The sequence below is a fragment of the Magallana gigas genome, chromosome 3 (genome assembly GCF_963853765.1).
Source record: "Magallana gigas chromosome 3, xbMagGiga1.1, whole genome shotgun sequence".
NCBI classification, from domain to species: Eukaryota; Metazoa; Mollusca; class Bivalvia; order Ostreida; family Ostreidae; genus Magallana; species Magallana gigas.
In genome coordinates this window covers 36948928-36970797 of record NC_088855.1, presented here as the reverse complement: position 1 = coordinate 36970797, position 21870 = coordinate 36948928, and the positions used below count along the sequence as shown (strand labels likewise).

At 33.1% G+C, this 21870-nt stretch overlaps 1 protein-coding gene and 1 long non-coding RNA gene across 2 annotated transcripts; both read left to right on the top strand.

The window, feature by feature from the left end:
• Positions 1–1790: 1790 nt before the first annotated feature.
• Positions 1791–2449, top strand: LOC136273854 (uncharacterized). Its single transcript, XR_010712114.1, has 2 exons — positions 1791–2205; positions 2377–2449. It is a non-coding gene; the product is annotated as an uncharacterized lncRNA (long non-coding RNA).
• A 12959-nt stretch (positions 2450–15408) lies between these two features.
• LOC105318114 (TLC domain-containing protein 2) lies at positions 15409–20724 on the top strand. Its single transcript, XM_011415049.4, has 4 exons — positions 15409–16089; positions 16248–16330; positions 16558–16640; positions 17338–20724. The coding sequence occupies exons 1-4, from the start codon at positions 15857–15859 to the stop codon at positions 17737–17739; spliced, it is 801 nt and encodes a 266-aa protein (XP_011413351.2). The 5' UTR covers positions 15409–15856; the 3' UTR covers positions 17740–20724.
• Positions 20725–21870: the final 1146 nt, after the last annotated feature.

Genomic DNA, 21870 nt, shown 5'->3' with positions numbered 1-21870 from the left:
GATATGGTAAAATATTATAAAATACATTATTATATTATACATATTGCATCATATGACACAATAAAATATATTACAATATCATATAATACAATTTCATGTGATATGATAATATATCATATAAACCAATATCATATCATACAATATCGTATGATACAATATTATATAATATTACAATATCATATAATACAATTTCATGTGATATAATTCTATATTACTGAAACCAATATCATATTATACATTATTATGCCTTCTGTCAGTTTGTCACTATATATTCAATACTCATCTATTTTCGCATAGTATCAAAGGATTTATATAGCGTAAGCATACTATGCCGAAATAGAGCACGGCAAATGTTTTCGACGAAAATCTTTCAAGCGGGATTCGAACTCACGACGCTAAAATCATACCAGCTTGAAGCCCAACGCGTTACCGCTACGCTAAAGTAGCCGTCATTACAAATAATGGTATTTATATATATAAAACGTAGATATGTACGACTGACATCAAGCAATTAAAATTATTCATTTTTCCAAACACACTTCATTATTGACGGTGATTTTAAAGTTAAAAGTTTTTTATAAACTTTTGAACAAATTAATTGAACATTTTACAAAGAAATTCTACATGAGAATCACAAAAACGCTTTTTTAAATGACGTTTGATAAAGAATGTACAAGAAAAAACTTCAATGAGATTTCGTCTGCTAAACATTTCGAGTTTTCTCGGTAAGGTAAATTCGTAAAACGTCTCTCATTTCTTAAAAAGAACATAAACCTTGGTTGACTTTTCATTGTACAACAGCTTGTTGATTAAATAAACAATCAAATCAATTGATTAATTTGACAAAAAAAACAAACGCTTGCTTTTCCCGATGATTTTTTTAGGGACTTGTCAACACTCGAACGTCACAGCTACTAGCAAAGCACGTCAGTATATTCAACAGTCGGCATAATAATAACCTCCGGCTCGTGCACTATGTATCAAACCCTGACTACCATTTAGGCATAGTACATGCACAACACAACACTATTATATAAATATTGTATGATACAATATTATAGAATATACAATATTGTATCATAGGATACAATATAATATTTTGCAATATCTTATGTAATTGTATCATGTGATAAAATAATAAATTAAAAATACAATATAATATTATACAATATTGTATCATAATATACAATACTATACATAACAATATCATGATACATAATCATATCATAAAATATCAAAAAAATTGATACAATATCATATCGTATCGTGTAACTTTTTTATAATATAACATATGATATCATATTGTATCATATCAAACAATATTGTTTCATATCATACAATACTTTATCATAGGAATCATGTTATATCATTTATCAACAAACACATCTATCTATCGAGCTGGTTTGAGTGAGGTAGGAGATTTCTTTAGCATCCTTGATAATGGAGATCAGGCTCTGCTTCTGAAGCAACCTCTGCATTTAATTTATAATAAAGTTAAATCAACTATGCAAGCTATCATCTATAAAACATGTGACCTGTTCCAAAAAACTAAACCTCATCCAGCATCCGAAACCTATGGCTCAGATTCAGCATTCAAGCCCATCAGGTGCATTTGTATCATAAGACGCATCATCCATGCAATTTTGGTGAAGTTTGGACCAGTAATAACTAAGATATCATCATCAGAGGGCACTAGCAATTAAAACCTAACTTCCTCCAGCATCCGCAACCTATGGCTCAGATTCAGCATCCATGCCTGTCAGGTGCATCTGTATCATAAACCACACCATCCATTCAAGTTTGGTGAAGTTAGGACCAGTAATAACTAAGATTTATTTTTTAGCATCCTTGATAATGGAGATCAAGCTCTGCATCTGAAGCTACCTCTGCGATTCATTCATATTACAGTTAAATCAACTATGCAAGTTTGAAATAGTACTATCATCTATTAAACATGTGACCTGTTCCTAAAAACTTAACTTTATCCAGCATCCGAAACCAGACTATGCATTCAAGCCTGTCAGGTGCATCAGTATCATAAGACACACCATCCATGGAAGTCTGGTGAAGTAAGGACAAGTAATAACTAAGATATCATCATCAGAGGGCACCTGTTTCAAAAACTTTATCTAACCAGCTCTTAAAACCTTAACCTCCTCCAGCATCCGAAACCTATTGCTCAGATTCAGCATTCAAGCTTGTCAGGTTCATCAGTATCATAAGACATCCATACAAGTTTGGTGAAGTTAGGATCAGTAGTAACTAAGATATAATCATCAGAGGGCACCTGCAACAAAAACTTAACCAGCTCTTAAAACCTTAACCTCTTCCAGCATCCGAAACCTATTGCTCAGATTCAGCATTCAAGCTTGTCAGGTGCATCAGTATCATAAGACGCACCATCCATACAAGTTTGGTGAAGTTAGGACCAGTAGTAACTAAGATTAATCATCAGAGGGCACCTGCAACAAAAACTTTAACCAGCTCTAAAAAACTTAACCTCTTCCAGCATCCGAAACCTATTGCTCAGATTTAGCATTCAAGCTTGTCAGGTGCATCAGTATCATAAGACGCATCATCCATGCAAGTTTGGTGAAGATAGGACCAGTAGTAACTTAGATATTGCTATCAATGGGCACCCGCAACAAAAACTTTAACCTGCTCCAAAAACCTTAACCTCCTCCAGCATCCGAAACCTATAGCTCAGATTCAGCACTCAAGCCTGTCTGGTGCATCAGTATCATAAGGCACACCATCCATGCAAGTTTGGTGAAGTACAGACCAGCAGTAACTAAGATACTGCTATCAAAGGGCACCTGCAACAAAAACTTTAACCTGGTCCAACAACCTTAACCTCCTCCAGCATCTGAAATTTAGGACCCAGATTCAGCATCCAAGTCTTTCAAGTCCATAAGTAGGTCCAGATGCATCATCCATGCAAGTTTGGTGAAGATAGGACAAGTAATAGCTTAGATACAGGACCTGCAACAAAAACTTTAACCAGGTCCGGACGCCGACGCCGACGCCACCGCCGACGCCGAGGGTATAGCATAAGCTCTCCTTGACTTCGTCTCGGTGAGCTAAAAACGGGGGGAAATCTACTACTGTATATAGTAGGCTTTCCGTTGGGGTAATCTGGCTATAAAAAGGGGGAAAACCAACTACATGTATATAGTCAGCTTTCCGTTGGGGAAAAACTGCTACATATATATTTCAAGTGAGAACTACTATATAGCCATTTTTTCGGGGGAAAAGTTGCAGTTTAAGAATAAGGTACCCTATTTTGAGACAAAACCACAACTTCTATTAGGCGGGGCTAAGCTATACAGTAACGTCCACAGTACTGTACAATAACTTCTAAGCTACAAATATAAAACTTACACATTATTATCAAAAAATATTTTAACAAAATTTTATTCGGTCAAAACTAATTTGATTTTGAACCTCCAAGATAAATGTTTGCCACCAGTTATCCATACATGTAGCATCTATTTCACAAAGTCCAGGAATAATTCACACTTTTTGGGAGAATGTTAAAATTATTAATAAGGGTAAATAATCAAAGGAACAATAAAATAGGAGTTTAAAATTTTGCCCACCCCCTCCCCAATTTCAAAAACAATGCTACGTGCCTGAGTGTGTACTTTTCATTTTCCACCGGTTCGCATAAAATGAGATTACGTAATGTCAGATACATTGTTTTAAAAAAACAATAATATATCAACATTTCGGCTATTTCATTTCAGAGTTCTAAAAGTAACTGCGCACTTTCACAAACCTTGTGCTGTCTAATGAAAGGCTTTTGACGTCATACCGCATGAAATTTGATGTTGCGATTATACATGTATGCAAATGCAAGTAACCATGACACAAAACATTTACATATACATTTGTTTCGTTTGTAAGGGATTTATGGATACAGAGAGGAGGGACAATCTTGTCCCGCCTCTCTGTACCATAGATCCCTTACAAACGAAACAAATGTACTGTAAATATAACATACATGACAAAATAAAAACGTACACGGGGCATCCTTAATGCTATCGTCTGTACCTGATTTTTTAATAGGCTATACAAATCATGTACATGGATGTTGTAAGATATGAATTAACTATTCAATGATTTGCTGGCAAACAAGTATGGTAATCAATAACTATACTTCTTGAAAGAATTGACACATTTCATGATGTAGACGAAAATTTATTTTTATCGTTCATCAACCAGGGTTTTTGTAAGAACTATTTCATGTAATTTTATGTACATTTTATTATATTTTATGTAATGCAATCCAGAATAATTTAAGCACGCTCAGACTGATCGAGAGATTATGGATGTCTCAATATGTTTCTTTTATTGAATGTTCGAAATCAATGTTGAGAAAATTATGTGTTGATGAAGGTGGTATGTAAAATTAATATGAAATTTCAGGTATGGTTTCATTCATAATGGTATCATATTGCATATTAACGTCCAGGATGTTACAAACTGTAACTTAATTCTTAAAATTTCAGTATTTATACATGTGTTAAATGGTTTCAAAAATTGTACCCAAATTTGCTTACTGAAAGAAAATCGTAAGTAAGTATTGAATCTGTCAATATTTGAATATAAGATTTATTATCTTTAACTGCAACCAGCCCATATTCACCTTCTTCGATCCTTGTTTGTTCAACTAATTAACGTTTATTTAAACTTGAGATCAATGTAACTTTTCTTATTTGCATAGCAATGCTTATGGGATTAAAATACATGTATTCAATGCAAATGATGCTGGTTTTGTTTATACGTCATATTTGAATTTTGATATTAAAATACGTAAGTCCAGGGTTCAGGACCATACATCAAAAGAATAAAAATCGTTATATAAAAGCAGATAACTTTTTGAAATACAGTGGCCTAAATAGTGGACAGAATTTTCAAATATTTTCTGTTTCTCCCTATAAGAATTGATGATTACTGCAATGTTTTTCGTCCTTTTCATTCATTAATGATTTATATCTTATCATCAAGGTTCAGGATGTTGATGACATGTTTCGTACTACTCCTCACAGTACACTGGGGATCGTGCGAGAAAGTGTCCCCAAAACCAGGTCTAAAATTATTCATAGAGGATTACAAAAGCGTTGAAGAAACTTGCCTCGCTGTAGTATTTGTGAGGAATAACTGTACCAATAACATGAAGAAGGGTATGGAATTGTGAACTTATCATAATAGTTACCAAGAACATATACCGGTATCTATAGTACATGTCTAATGATTACGAATATGTTTTGATCTTTCTTTCACATTCCGTGGATTTCTTGTTTAATATTAAGGGTAAAATAGGCATAAATACCAGTATTATTTTTATATTAAATCTGTCGTGGATCAGTTTCACTCTTTAAAATAAAACAGAAAGACCTATTTCAGGATTTGTGATGATTTGAGTACTATTCTGGCAACTACAATATACTAGTATATTATTTGAGATAATGCTGTGGTAGCTTTTGATGTTCGGCTGACAACTCATAAGTGAAACCTTGCCACTAAAGCACTGGTCGTGTTCGAAACAGTTGATCTGAACGAAGGACTGGGATACGACGCCTCTACTGGAGTTTTCCCGGCCCCTAGCGGCGGGATCTACGTGTTTGACTGGACAATCGTGACACGTCATGGTCATTATGCCATCACATCACTCGTTGTAAATAACCTGTTTAAATCATTCAGTTACTGTAACGATAGAGGATCCAAAACATGGCTTTCTTGTAGCAAAATGACATTAGTGAAGCTAAAACAAGGCGATAAAGATTGGATTGGAGTTTCCAGTGGACCAGCTGATGTAAATAATAAGTATACATCATTTTCTGGGTTTAAGATGTAATCATACACAGAATTAACAGATTCTTTCTTCAAAAACATTTATGAAAAAATAAATAAATGTTGATTTAAGCTGTACCATTTTTTTGACTGTTAATATCAAAAAACATGATGAACATGAGTTTTTTCACAACCCAAATCAAATAAATGTTGAATATTGTAGTCGTTGTAAAGTCATAGTTTTCATAAATAAATAAGAGTTTCGTAAGTAAGATCAAATTATAAAAAGTCACGTGAAAAAAGCAAAATCAAGATGTGCTCACCATTTGTTTGTTTGAGTAACCCCGATGATACAATCTTAAGGAATTTTAGAGCTTGTATATATTATAACCAAAATGTTAACATTTCTGGAACTGACTTGTTTATACCAAAGACTAACCAAAACTGTTGTTAAAAGATAAAATAACCACACAAAACTCAAAATATGAGGTTTCACACCATTGCTTACACAAGTACAAAACAATGCCATTGTTAATCACTTAAAACTGCGCAGCTGCAGACTTAAATTGAAGGTTAAAAAACCTGAAAAAATGAAAAGGGGTTATACACTCTACAATCATATGTTGAGAAAAAAGGTCAAACCATGCACATTTATGTCGTAGTTTTGATTTAAAATAGTGTACCCTATTCTTATCGATCGGCAATTGGGATGTATTTTTAGGGAAAAAAATCTTGTCTAGAATACCTAGAACTCTGTGTCTATGGAGGTACCCTGACGTTATATTTTCATAGAAAAAATATGTCAATGCAATCTGTGTTAAATGAGAGACATCTCCACACCAGTCCCAAGTTGTTGTTGGTTTTTTTTTCAGGTTTATATGTATAAATTAAAGTAAATTCTTCTTAGAAGTTGGGAAGGGGTGCAAAAAATATATATCTTGCTTAATAAATAAAAAATACACATACATCTTTAATGATATAAAATATAACTTTATGGAATGTATGAATATGAAATGTACTTTCATAGACACAGACAAATATATTTCGTGCCGACTGATAGTTTCTGAGATCTAGTCTAATAATAAGGTACTTTATTTTGAGACAAAACTACAACTTATATAGCTTCAACTTTTTTCTCAACAAATGGTTGTAGAGTTGACACCAATCACCTCTTTTCCTTTTCATATTGTATTTATATATATGTATATACAACATGGCCGGGGATCCCTTCATGATTCACTACTGTGTCGTGTTGCGGTACTTATTTCTTTGATGCTTTCAATTCTTTAAATCGGAAAGAAAGCCTCTGGCATAATTTAAGCACACAGTAACTTCCAGTAGGCGGGGCTTAGCTAAACAATAACTTTCACAGCCACAAATATGCAACTCACACATTATTATTAAAAAACTATTTAACAAAATTTACAAAATTTTAATCGGTCAAAACTAATTTTGATTTTGAACCTCCAAGATAAATGTTTGCAGCCATGAATCCATACATGAAGCATCTTTTTCACAAAATTCAGGAATAATCCACACAGGAGACGAAAAACAGAATTTCGAAAAATCCAAGATCAAATTTTCCACCGCCAACGTTCACACACCCCGCACTTATGAATAAGGGTAAATAATCAAAATAATAATAAATAACAATAAAATTAAAGTTTAAAACCTTGCCCCCTTCCCGCCCTCCTCCACTTAAAAAACGACGCTACGAGCCTGATTGTGTACTTTTCATTTTCTACCGCTTCGAATTGTATGAGATAACGTAATGTCATATATCTCGTTCGAAAATTCTTAAAAGACAATGATATATCCCTATTTCAGACATTTCATTCACAGTTCTAAAAGTAACTGCGCACTTTCACAAACCATGTGCTGTCTAATGAAAGACTTATGACGTCATATCGCATAAAATTTGATGTTGCGATTATACATGCAAATGCAAGTATCCATGACACAAAACATTTACAGGTGCATTTGCTTGTAAGGGATTTATGGATACAGAGAGAAGGGACAATCTTGTTGCTGCGCGACTTACTACCCCGCCTCTCTTTACCATAGATCCCATACAAACGAAACAAATGTACTGTAAATAAACTTACATGACAAAATAAAACGTACACGGGACATCCTGAATGCTATCGTCTGTACTTGATTTTTATAAGAGTTTATACAAATCATGTACGAGTTTTCTTGGATGCTGTAATATATGAATGAACTATTTCTTCTTAAAGTTTTTCAATGATATCATTGACTTACTCAGATATGGACTTTTAAGGGGGATGTGCGGCCATCTTGTACATTTGAGGATATGAATGTTTCTTGAACTGGCATGTTTCTGCCCGATGCTGGCCAAAAATGTTGATATAAGATATAAAAGCAATAAATAGTAAGTTCTACACGTCATTTTGTTTAAAAATTATGAATACAAGACAGGACAATTGCCTTTTTAATCACTTAGAACAGCTGTCAAGCTGCACAGCTAAAGGCTTATTTTGAAGATTTAAAGATCTGAAAAAATATGAAGAGGGTTCATTGGTGTCCCCTCTACAACCATTTGTTGAGAAAAAGGTCTGAGATTGCTTATTTAAGTTGTAACTTTGTCTCAAGACAAGATATTTGTGGATTTCTGTTGACCAACGTAATCAGAATGTAACAGTTATAGATAAGACTGGAGGTCATTTTTATAATCTTGTATGAAGTTTGATCCTGCTATTACTAGAATGTGATATCAACTATTGCGACATACCATTTCGAATTGATGATACATAGCAGCAATCCAAATACCTTTTCAAATAGGTGAAAAAACGTATTAATATGGGTGATACCACCTTTCCAGATAGGTTATATCACCCATCGCATTTTGTACTGTGTTGAAAACTATAGTAATTATTGGTTTCTCTCTCTGGAGATAAAACTTAGAATAAAAATCGAATAAGTGATATATACCAGTAGGTTGTTACCCCTGTAAAAAATTGAAAGCGATATCACCCAGTATACGAATAGATGATATTACCAATTCTGAAAAGGCAATATCACCTTTGGGAATAGGTGATACACGTATCACTTTTTGAAATTTCAAATGGGTGAAATCATTTTCTAAACTTAAATTCCAAAGAGGCTGCTCATGAAAATCCGATTCAATAAGATAGTATATATGTTAAGTAAATAAAATTTGTTGAATGATTTTATACAAATGCCTACAGTTATATAGTTAAATAATGCTACAAAAATATTTTTAAAATATTACAATGAAAGAATTAGAATCCTTGGTTGAAATTTACATCGAAATAAATGATTTATATATAAGACACATTAATATAAACGGGTTCTTTTAAGATTCTGGCTATATTTTCAAATTATGTCTCTGTACTTTATTTGTCTATGATACTGTGAATTCCTTATTTTACGCGAGTACTCATTAACGCGATTCCGCCGTTTTGTATCAAATCGCGAAAATATAAAATCGCGATAACCAGATTTTTTTAAAAGTTCCTATAGGTTAAAACTGTCTAAAATATAAAAGCTAGATTTTTAAATTAGCGAGGGTTGCCTCTCGCGATTTTACGCGGAAATTAATTCCTGGCGTTTAATTAGGAATTTACAGTACTATAGCCTGTCCCAAGTTATTGCTTCCATCACTTTTTTATGATTTTTGATAAAAATACACATACCTGTTAAAGAAGTACAGGTGAAATCAATGAAATGGAAAAATATCCAAGATATTTTCTTTGACAAAATATCCCTTTACAATCATAAAATTTCACAGGAACGAAAACAAATTTCGAACAAAGATTTATAATGGGAAATGTTTACATCTTTTCACCATTCGGAAGTTTTCGGGACACCTCACGGAATTTTTCAACGTTATCCAGGCTTACTAATGGCTGATGCAATGCAAAATCCCTGTAGACTTTCAATTTATGATGTGTATTCAAACCTGTGGCGGTAGAGAGGGCGTTTCAAAACAGATAATCTGTACATTTTTCATATTAATGGATGAACGTAGTTTGAGCACAAAGGTATTCATTATCATCGAAATATTAAGCGAAAAGTGGTGGAAGCAAAAACTCGGGACAGAGTATGAATTAATGAGGTTCGTTTCTCTGTTTTTGGGTAGCCATTTTGGGTAACCTCTATTCTAGAAAGTATACATCATATATTAATTCTACTCATAAATTCAAATTTTATAATGCCAATTAAACTATCTTAAATAGAATAGTAAAGGAAAAATTACATATTAACAGAGTTTGAAATGGGACTAAATTTTGTGGCGGAAGGTTTTTAAGAAGAAAATGAACATTAACTCAGTTGTTTTAGAGTACCGTCACTTTAGCTTCCTTATTTTCAATGCAAACAAAATTTCCAGATAGTTTGTGCATTTGGATATCTTCATTTTGTTACGAAAAATATAATTTTACAATTTTCAATATTTCTATCGACACACATTGGCAAATTTAACTTATATTTTATAAAAGTCAAGGAAAAATGAATCCCAAATTTTGCCTAAAATCAGCTTATTTCATGTCATATATCAAATTTTACATAATAGACCCATACTTTTTGTTTAATTTTCTGAAATTTAAAGATTTTTCATACAAGTTATCATAATTTGAGAAAAAGTTTGAGACTTTTAAAAAATTTTAATGTTGAATTCGTAATGGTTAAAGATAGCGTTTTAACAGTGCAAGAAGGTCAAAATATCAATTAGGTGAAGAAATTGTAACATTTTTCTTTATGATAATTTTAATATTATTTACATTTTACATATTTGTATTTTAAATAGTATGAATTTTTATTTGATACCATGGTTCATTCCGATAATAAAATATAGAAGGAAAAGCGATTTACGTGCAATCTGCACTTTCAGTGCAGAAAGGTCATATTAAATACACCGTAGCGCCAAATGAAGCATATAGACCCCAAAATTTTGTTTTGAATTTAGGTTAAGCAATGTGTGTAGAATTTTAAAAAATACTTTTGAAAAAACCTTTAAGACTTTTGATAGCAGGATCCAACGTCCTTAAGACATTTCAAAACACCCTGTACTCAGCCAAAACATTTTGAGCTGAATTTTTTTTTTCTATGTTTAAAATGTTTTATGGTGGGTTTTTTTAATGTTTTCCAAAACTTTGATGTAAATTATAATGCAGCATAGAAAGATTAAAGTTTAGTAAACAAGGCTTGTTCTGTCTGTTTGTATGTAAACGCAGACTGCTGTTGAGAAAATTGCATATCTAATACAAAATTAAAAAACATTAAACATTGTAAAATACAATGTAATGTTTATAATATTTGCTTAGAAAATATTTCAAGTACACCAAACATTTCTAATCTAAATAATGGTTGTGAGCTCTGTATCTCGAGTTTTGCTTTACTATCTGATACTCCTTTTAGCCAATTTATTTCTATACGTTTTTAACTTCGTTTATTTCCGTTAGTATTCGTATTATCTGGTTTACTTTAATACTGGTTATTTCAGGCACGAGCGCTTTCGCTCTCAGTATAAATAGATTTCCCGGGGAGTATTCGATTAATGCGACGTTCGTTACAAAGCAGTATAGGTTGTCTTTGGTTTTGGTATGTCGACAGAATCTACAAATAGTTCTACGTCGAACAGAGATGTTCCCCGAGAATCACAGGCCGAGTCTAATTCCAACTCTGGAGGATTTTGATGTTATTGACACAGTCAGTTTATTCAATAGCAGGTTAGACGCCGCCCTTGAAAAACAGAAAACTTTGATACTCTCAGAAGTACAAGATAAACTGAAGCCTGCAAATTCTCTTGAGTTTCGAGGGGAAGGAAACAAAATTCAGTACAACTTTAACGAGAACTTCTATCACAGAAACTTATAGCCGGCGACATCAGCGGAATCACCGATTTAATGTCTTCGGAGAAAGAGGCCATTCGTCAGAGAAACAAAATTCTACGCATAGCTGATAAACATGGCTGGGGGACCGTTAAGGAGTATCTTGATTCTGATATTGCTGACAACAGTGAGGATGCCGCCAGACTACGTTCTGCCATTTCAAAAGCCGCAAACAAAAAGCGACAATCTCCGTACGAAAGACCGGATTTCCAGAGAAATACGGGAGTGTTCGACGGCTTATCCACCCAGCTTTTTCTTGGGAGTGCAGAATTCAACAGCCGTCCGCAGTTCGCGCCGAGATTCAACTTGCCCAACTACAGAAAACCCTTACAAGCACAGACCGCAAACATCGTCTGCCACTACTGTCGGCTCCCTGGTCACTTCGCAAGATTCTGCCCGTATACCCAGCAGTTCCAGTATACAGAACCCACAAGACCCCAATCATCAGCACTCGTCCCAACATCGACAGCAAATCAGCAGTGAAGTTGAGTATCATGATATACATCAATTATTAGATTACAAATCTGACTTTGAGTTAAAATCTAGCACTTCGGTTAAAAATCGTTTTAAAAAATTCATTCGAATTTTGGGAAAATGTTATAAAGCCTGATGATTATATACTGAATGTCATAAAATTTGTTTACAGGATTGAATTTATTACACATCCTGAAAGTGTATTTTTTTCTAAGTTTGAGTAGGAATATAGATTTTTCTGTAGCCTGGGTTCCACGAGAGCAGAATGTAGAAGCGGATTTGGTGAGCAAAGCTTTTGATTTTGACGATTGGGCTGTGAGCAACCATATTTTTTCATTTTTTAATACTGTTTGGGGGCCTTACACGTGTGATATTTTTGCAAGTTGCAATAATTTTAAAGTAAACAAATTTTATTCTGTTTTGGACACCTGGAACAAGCGGTGTAGATGCTTTTGCGTTCGATTGGTCACAAGATGTAAATTGGATTGTGCCGCCTATTTCTTTGATAGGGAGGGCAGTAAGACATTTATTAAATTGTGGCGCCAAGGGTACATTAGTTTTTCCGAAATGGAAATCTGCAGCGTTTTGGCCTTCTTTGATTGATAAAAATGGAAAGTTTTTGTGGTTTGTTGAAGATAGCATAGAATTTAAACATCCAACAATTTTTTTCGTTCCAGGTTCTGATGAAAAAAAGCATTTTTGCAGCTCAGAAATTTAACAGTAACATTATAGCGTTAAACCTGGACGCTTCGTTTTGAAGTTATTATAATGTTGTTTATTTATATGAACTCATAAATACATGACTGTGTAGTACATGACTGTTACAGTTATAATTGTGTATATATATATATATATATATATATATATATATATATATATATATATATATATATATATATATATATATATATATATATTGATACGTGTTGCATGTGTGAGATAAATAGTTGGTACACAATGGTTGACTGCTGACCAGTGTACTAGAAGTTATTATTGGAATGATTTGTTACGCTTGGATGACTGCTATCCAAAAAGGAGGACTGCACTCCTGTGATTTGAAGTAATGTTTAGCTGATGAATGACTGTTATTCAATTATATATGAAATATGATATTTAATGATTGAGGTCCAGTTTATGGATGACTGCTATCCAGTATACAGACAATTGTTCTTTTGTATTGTATATAAGTAACGTTTTGAGTGCATTATGCTGGTTGGATTATATTGCATTGTTGTTGATACGATTTTCTAATGCGCATTTTTTATGTATTACACACCCCTGCGAATGTGTTCGGAATGTTTCCTTTATCGTAGCTAAGTATGTAATAAATCCAGAGATGCTCGAATGAAAGTTCACGAGACTTCACCGAGATTTGTTCAGTTCCTATGAAATTTTGAGCGGAAGTGTAAGTGTTCGGATAATATTCTCAATATACGTAAGTTCTGGTCATTTTTCATATCATATCCTACTTTGATTTATGTTAAAACATGAAAACTGTTAAGATATATGTTTTATATCATCCTCTAGAGGTTATTTAAACTAAACGATAATATTTAGAACAGAGTTATCGTTCGTGTTCAACCACTCTACACGTGGTTGAAAGTATAAACATTGGTTGCCTAATAAAATCATAGCCATGTTTGATGCTTTTGGCGTGCGATACCATGCTTTTTAAAAAAAAGAATGGGTGTTTGGTTTGCATAAAAACTTAGTATATCGAGCTATGTTCAAGGAATATTCTGCATAAAATATTATAGTCTGTTTTACAATTGATGCTATTACTAGGTCAGGCGCGGATCAAACATTAATCCTAAAAGGGGAACCGTTACTAAGCATGTTAATTGTTGCAATAGCAGAAAAAAATATAATTTCTATTTACATATTTATTTCTAGAACTCGTTTTATCCTCTAATTAATGAAGATAAAGTTTAAAATCAATAAATGCCTAGATTTTACATTTGACTACAAGTACCTATAAATTCTAAGAAATAGACTATCATCATGAGGCACAATTTTTACTGCGAAACTAAAAGGGTCAAATAAAACCACGTGGTCTAAATTTAAATGACAATAACATTCGCAGGGGTGAGAATGTACAGAACTTTAAAGGCCAATGGTTAAATATTGAAAAGTTTAAGAAAGATCGCCATTTACGAGATACAGCGAATTTTTTGCCGCATATTGTGAAAAACGCAAAATCTCAATCGACGAACAAGAAATACAACACATATTTCTCAAAATTCAGAAACTGGTGTTTGAAGCATTCTTTTGTACATCTTCCAGCATCAGTGTCTACCGTAGCTCTTTTCATGGGAGGTTTGGTTCAACAGAGGGTTTCAACTTCCGTTTTTGAAGCATATTTCTACAGTATTAACTGGACTCACGAATTTTCTTCAAGTTCGAATCCATGTGAAGACAAGTTTTTTAAACTAGTGCCCATACACGAGAGCTAGAAAAATATTATCATCTTTGAAAGAAATTGGCCTTGATAGTTCCAAATTTGCGTTACATAGTTTACGCAGTGGTGGTGTCACCGCTGCTGCTAATAAAAATGTGTCTGATCGATTGTTGAAAATACATGGTCGTTGGGTCACGGACAAAGCCAAAGACGGATATATTAAGGATAGCATTGAACAAAAATTACTGGTTTCAATGAATCTTGGTTTGTGAAATTTTTGCATTATATTAACACTATACTCCTTTGTATATGCGATTTGTAACGAATGCACCAATCCTAAAAAAATCTGTTTTTGTTTTTCAACAAATTAGTCAAGAAAATATTTATTTTAGGAGGAGTGAAACGAGGGAGAAAATAAATTTATTTCTTTACGTTTTTAACTTCGTTTATTTCCGTTAGTATTCGTATTATCTGGTTTACTTCAATACTGGTTATTTCACGCACGAGCGCTTTCGCTCTCAGTATAAATAGATTTCCCGGGGAGTATTCGATTAATGCGACGTTCGTTACAAAGCAGTATAGGTTGTCTTTGGTTTTCCCTACCCGCCCTGACCCAAATATGTTTTTGAGATTAACTTATATTTTGTGTTGCCATTTATTTGTATGTCGAATGGATATTAAAAATGTGATTTGTAACGAACGCACCAATCCTAAAAAATCTGTTTTTGTTTTTCAACAAATTAGTCAAGAAAATATTTATTTTCGGAGGAGTGAAACGAGGGAGAAAATAAGTAGAGAAATAGACAGAGGTACATGCAAAAACAGGATTATATCATATCCACTTTGCAATTAATGTTATACAACTAAAGGTCAACGATGTAATTATTTTGCGTTTTTCTATTATATCATTAGTAGATGTGAATTTTAAATCATTAATGATCGGATGGTCGGATAGGTAGTTTGTGAATGATAAAATTATATCATTAATGGTCAGGATTCTAACTACTTATGCACTATATACCATTAATTAGAGGTTGCTTCACAGCCCTTCTAATAAATGTTTTTTATAAACTTCGATTTTACTTCTTGTAGATTTTTTAAACATTTATTCTGTAGTTAAAATGATAATGTAGGCTACAGGTCATTTAAAACCCCAAAGCTAGTATCCATAACTAAGGAAATTTTAAAACGATTTCTAATATACACAGAGAAGACAGTGGATGGATCTAGATACTGTTTAGATGAAACGCATGGCTTCAAGCGCGACTTCTTTACGTGAAATGCGCAGATATCGTCTGCTAACGTGTCATATACGATGGCTTCAGCGGAGGACAACACAGAATTAACAAGCATTGGTTCTGATGATGTTGATCACAGGATTGCTTTCTTGGTTGTCGTCTTTTCTGTAGTATTTTTCCGTATTTCAAACTTGATAGTTGCAAAATTCATTGAACCCCCTCCCAGTGCCATCAATGACCCGTGGAGATGGAGAAACTTGTTTGTGTCCTGGATTCATGCAATTTTATGTGGCTGTTGGGATATTATCTGGTAAATATATGACTTCATTTTATTTGTGTGTAAGTAATGTATTTTCAGCGTTTTGTATTGATGACCAGATTTCATTATATATATTATTGACAGCGCAAATTCTTTGTATTTTTTTTAAATATATGTAAATTCGTGTGACCTGTTTGTGATATTTTTAGCTTTGCTGTTTATCCAGAAATGTTTGACGATCTAAGTGCACACATCAATTATTTCACCTACACGTTGGTTGCATTTTCAACAGGTAATGTCTCTTGCCAGGATATAAAGTATCTTGCTTATCAGGAATGTTCCTATGTTAATGCTAAACTGATATATCAGCATCATATGATCTTCCTTTATGATATATTCTTTACTTTTTTGCGTTAAATAGACGAATATCGGCCAATACATATCTTAATGCTTGAATAGATTTTATGATATTACGAATTTATGCCAAAAAGTGTTTTTGATGGATGTTTTATATTTCAGGATATTTTACATATGATGTGTTAGATATGTATTTCAATAACCGACTTTTACATGACTGGGGAGTCACGCTTCATCACCTTATTGTGAGTACATTTTCAATTATAGATTCTTTTAAATATACAAAAAAAAATTCCAAAGCATCACAAATGTGATATAAATCATTTAACGTTCATTGCATTATACCCAGTTACACCAAATAACGATGTTCAATCTGTTTTCATCATTAAAAGCAGGAAAAAAATATAATGCTATATATTTAATGCTATATTTAAGAAACGCTATACAGTCTGGGTTTAAAAGGAACCATTTCAAGATATCAAAATGAATCAACGTAGATATGTGCAAATAATTATTATATAAAAGAAACAAAATGGCCCCAAAAGATGGCATATGTCAGTGTGTTAAATTTTCCTGGGGAACACTTTATTCTATGTAAATTCTTAAATAACGTACTAGTTTAATACAAATCTTCATTTTATCATCATGTCACAATATGAACAATAGCAAAAGTCGCATACGGAATTAAAACCTATATGTTTTACTCAGTAATTTGTTTCCTGTGTTCAATTTCATAAATGAAATCAAGACAATGATAAAATGAGTAAAAACACGGTATTTTACAAAAGTATAAAAATACCAGTATGCACAAAGAAAATCAAAGTCGGCCAATTTAAGTAAAATATGAAGTAGAATATCTACATGAATTTCACAATATTTTGTTTATAATAGAACGGAATCTGTGCACAATTAAATAGAAAAAAAAAATCTTATATTTTTCAGGTTTTAATTTTCTTTGTCTATAACATTCAGACAAAGTACGCAATAGAATTAACCTGTGTTGCCTTGCTGGTAGAAGTGAACGGAATGTTCTTACATGCCAGAAAATTGATGCAGATCTTCCAATATGGCTTTGAACACAAGATGTACATTGTAAACAAATACACAAACCTTATAACATTTGTCGTTTGTCGAGGCTATCCAATAGGTAGAATATTTTATGCTTTTTTATACCAATGTCCCACATTAACTCTGCCTCTACGCAGCGTGTTCATATGTTTACTAGGGATTATGGCTGTCATTAATATGATGTTATTCTGGCGACTTTGTAATAGTGATATATTTTTAACCCGAAAACGCAAATGTGATGATAAGAACGGTTATAAGGTCGCTGCTCAATCTTGACCTTACCAAACTGTAAAATCATAAACTGGGAAATGCTATGAGAATACCTCTATATCCTACACTTTGGAAAATATACATGTAAACTTGACGTATAAACGTATTATACAAAGAAGACATTTTTGTTATTTTTATACTATGACACTACTGTATACAGGGAAATATTCGCCTACGTTTTATTTTTGATACTTTCGCCAGCGGGGAGCTGTCAGTTCAGAGAAAAAAACAATTTATTTTTGTTTGTAGATCTTATTTATTTCTATCTATTTTTAAGCTTTACTTTTTATCCAGAGATGATGGAGGATCCTGCTGCACACATCAATGTTTATACCTACAATACACTTGCCTTTTCCACTGGTAATTTATATGACATAGACTTGCTACGTCTTTGTCATAAATGTTCAAAATTTGATTTTTTTATGATACTAGTATTTTTTATATGCTAGTATATGTTGTACAATTTATTCGTTTTTCTTGTTAAAAGAATATTTGATTTATTTTTCAGCATGCATTGATTATAAAGATTGCTTTGTGGCAATGCACTTTAAAAATATACTCAAAAACCCCTTCCGAATCCCGTAAAAGTTTGGACAAAACCATCGTAGTTTAAAATGTTCAGAGTGTTTTGTAAGTGTACATCGATATTTTTTATCATTACACTTTGGGAGCGGGTATGGGACATCCAAATACATGTATATGGTCCGATTACCAGTATATGTACATCCTTCAAATTGATTATGAACTTTAAAAGGACCCTTGCCTCACATTTTTCCTTCCCAAGCATATTCAGCAAACTGTAGCAAACATAATAGTACTTAGTTATAAATTTAGTACAGTGATATAAGTAGATTTAGAAGACTGAGATTTTATGTCACCATGTTTGTTCGTTAGTCTCTGAAATTAAAGTCATTTCCAATATGAGCCTTGCTGAGATCGGTGATTGTTGATGGTTTACATGTTTGTAGGATATTTTATTTACGACTCGTTAGAATTGTTCTTCAGTAACCGACTGTTACAAGACTGGGGAGTCACTCTCCATCATATCATCGTGAGTACCTACAGTAATCATTTCTGTCATGCATCGTGTGTATCAAGGGTCTACGAATACATACATGATAAAAGCACAGCTTCACAAATGCGTTATGTAGCAACCTCAAATAATACAGTATTCACTAATGATAAAAAGATGCATTTTGGTCAGCATCCTGACCATTAATTGTTTAATTTCATCATTGACGAACTACATATCCGACCATTAATGATAGTTCATTAACTTTATAATTAACCTTGAATAGCTGTGTAGTGTAAGAAGCCATGGCTCTTATTAGTTTGTGACAATAAGAGTAAACCTTATTAAACCAAATAAAGTTGGAGAAGCAAAGTAGACACAAATTTTGACTGCCTAATGCTCATTCAAGCTAACAGAATAGACAAAGCCTTAGAGGTTCATGCACACATTTAAAATAGTACTATTTTATACGTAACTGTATAATTAACGGATGAAGTTCATCCACTAAAGCAATGAAAATTATATCATTAACGGTCAACGATGTACTCGTTTTACTTTTTTTTTTATAGCATTAGTGAGTATGATTTTTTTACCCTTTATTGTTTATTATGAAGGACGAATATGATAAAATTACATCATCAATGATCAGAACTCTGACCGCTTATGCAACTTGATATCATTAGTGTGTCCATGCTGACGAAGTTTCTGAAATACTACTTCCAATCTCTGAATTTGTTCTTCTACAGTCCGTGAAAAAACAATAATATCATCTAAGAATACCAGGAGTATCTGGAAAACTTCATCACGGAAACAGTGCTGCATAAGTCTTTGAAAGGTGGCGGGAGCATCATTAGAGTTTTCTACAGCACTAGAAAATACCATAAAGCCCCGGTCACACTGTCACGATTTGGAGCTACGAGTTGTGATGAGTTAAAACTCGCTATAACTCTCCAAGTCGAATGCATGTTGAACGTATGACATCCAATCTCGTGTGCATGTTGGCGATAATTCGTATAATGTCGTCGCTTTTCGTCATGTGAAAAAGTAGTTTGACATGCTACGAGTTGCGTTGCGAGTTTTGAGGACATTAATACGATCTCTGTTATGCGCCCGACATGCAACGAGTTTCAAAGACTTCTGTTCAGCATTTGTACGAATTTGTACGTGTTTTGTTCGACATTTGTTTGGCATTGGTATATAGTGATTGAGCTGTTCTATTGTTATTTTTTCTGTGTACTTTATCACATGGATGATCATCGGATCGGATCATCTTAAGCAACATCTGCCTTCTTTGCATAGGATTATGTGCCTTTAACAGGCCATCAAAAGGGCCAACAAACGAATGAACAGCCAAGTCATAACAGTTCGTCTTCATTCGTACATTTTTTACTCGACTAAACTCGCCTAAGTTCGAACATTCTTATAAGAAAATTTTTCGATTATGTAGAAAGTGTCGTACATATATCGTACAGATGTTGCCTTAAACTCGTATTGAAAAGAGACTATCGTCCTAATCTAGGTAATTCGACATCGAACTGATGCCCCTGTCATCAAAAATCGTTGCATACTCGCGGAGTTTTTGTCGAGTCATAACTCACCCTCACTTGTGATGGCTCGTAGCTCTAAATCGGGATAATTTGACCGGGGCTTGATGTATTTTGCACATATATTGTCAAATGTAAGTTTTAACATTTTATAGTTGTTAAATGCAACTTAACACCTTGCATAAAGAGGATAAGGTATGTTTACATGCCACAAATTAATCATGCAAATGTGTTTTACGTTAATGAAAAGGCAAATGCATTTTATGCCAAAAATATTTTAAACTTTTTCTTCAGGTACTAACTGTCCTTGCCTATAACATTCAGACGAAGTACGCGGTAGGAATAACATGTGTTGCATTGTTAGCAGAAGTGAACGGAATCTTCTTGCATGCCAGAACATTAATGCAGATCTTCCAGTTTAGTTTTGGATACAAAATATACACTGTAAACAAATATGTAAATTTGATAACGTTTGTTATCTTTCGAGGCGGTCCTCTGGGTAGAATTTGTTATGCATATCTATACGAATGTCCCGCTTTTACCCCACCTTTACGAATTGTATTTGTATGTATATCAGTGGCAATGACGGTCATAAACATTGTGTTATTCTGGCGGCTTTGTAAGAGTGATATGCTAAAGCATAAACGTAAATGAGAGTATAAGAAAAAAACGTGAAGTCTATGCATGCTAAATCTTGATTTTTCCAAATGAAATAATTATCCTGGAAAACTATAGGTCTATAGCTCTGGGTCTATAGCATAAAAGTTAAAACTATGCTTAGATATTCCGTTTGACTTGTTTGATTTGTTTTGTTATATATTTAGTTTTTATGGTTGGTTGGATATTTTTTTTTCTACTACAACAAATATGCATTTTATATTCTGTTTAATGATATCGTCTTTGAGAATAACGTTGGTGTATGCAACTTCTGTTCACATTTTTCTTTTTTCTTTTTTATCATGCCTTGAAACGATGTCATTGACTCTATTAATTGCTTAGCATACATGTACATGTAGAATGTTTTCAATATTGTGAATGATAAATGAATTGTTGTATTATGCACATCCCAAAAGTTACTTGCATAATATAAGCTGTAATAAAAGATTGTGAAGTGAAACTACAGCTAAAATATTTTAAAGGTATTGTTTGATACTCTTATAACGCTTAAACCGATCCTTCTGGTTGAAACAAACTAATTGTAATTTTTCTTGTTTAAGCTTTGAATAATAATTACATTTGAGGACATTTATTCGAGTTTAATCTTCTGATTTTTTTTATTCGTAAAGTAGATTTCATTTCCCACCTACTCCATTGTTCGAATGGTTGACACCTGGATTGTAACACTGAACTGCAATGATACAACGGGGAAACGCCCGTCTGAGGTAGATGAAAGATACCTACATCGACAGTTGCTTACTTTATCCTTTTTTATATCTATATGTATATCGTCTCTATATTGTTTAGTGGAATAATGAGAGAAAAAAAATCGAATTGAATTAAATGATCGACCTCAAACCTAGCCTTACATGTTTACACGTTATAATCCTTGGGTTTTTTTTCATTTCATAATTTAAGTTACAA

Coding starts and splice junctions, on each gene's coding strand:
- LOC105318114 (XM_011415049.4), top strand. CDS start 15,857: ATGGCTTCAGCGGAGGACAACACAGAATTAACAAGCATTGGTTCTGAT. Junction 16,090..16,247: donor GGCTGTTGGGATATTATCTG/GTAAATATATGA, acceptor TGATATTTTTAG/CTTTGCTGTTTATCCAGAAA. Junction 16,331..16,557: donor GTTGGTTGCATTTTCAACAG/GTAATGTCTCTT, acceptor TTTATATTTCAG/GATATTTTACATATGATGTG.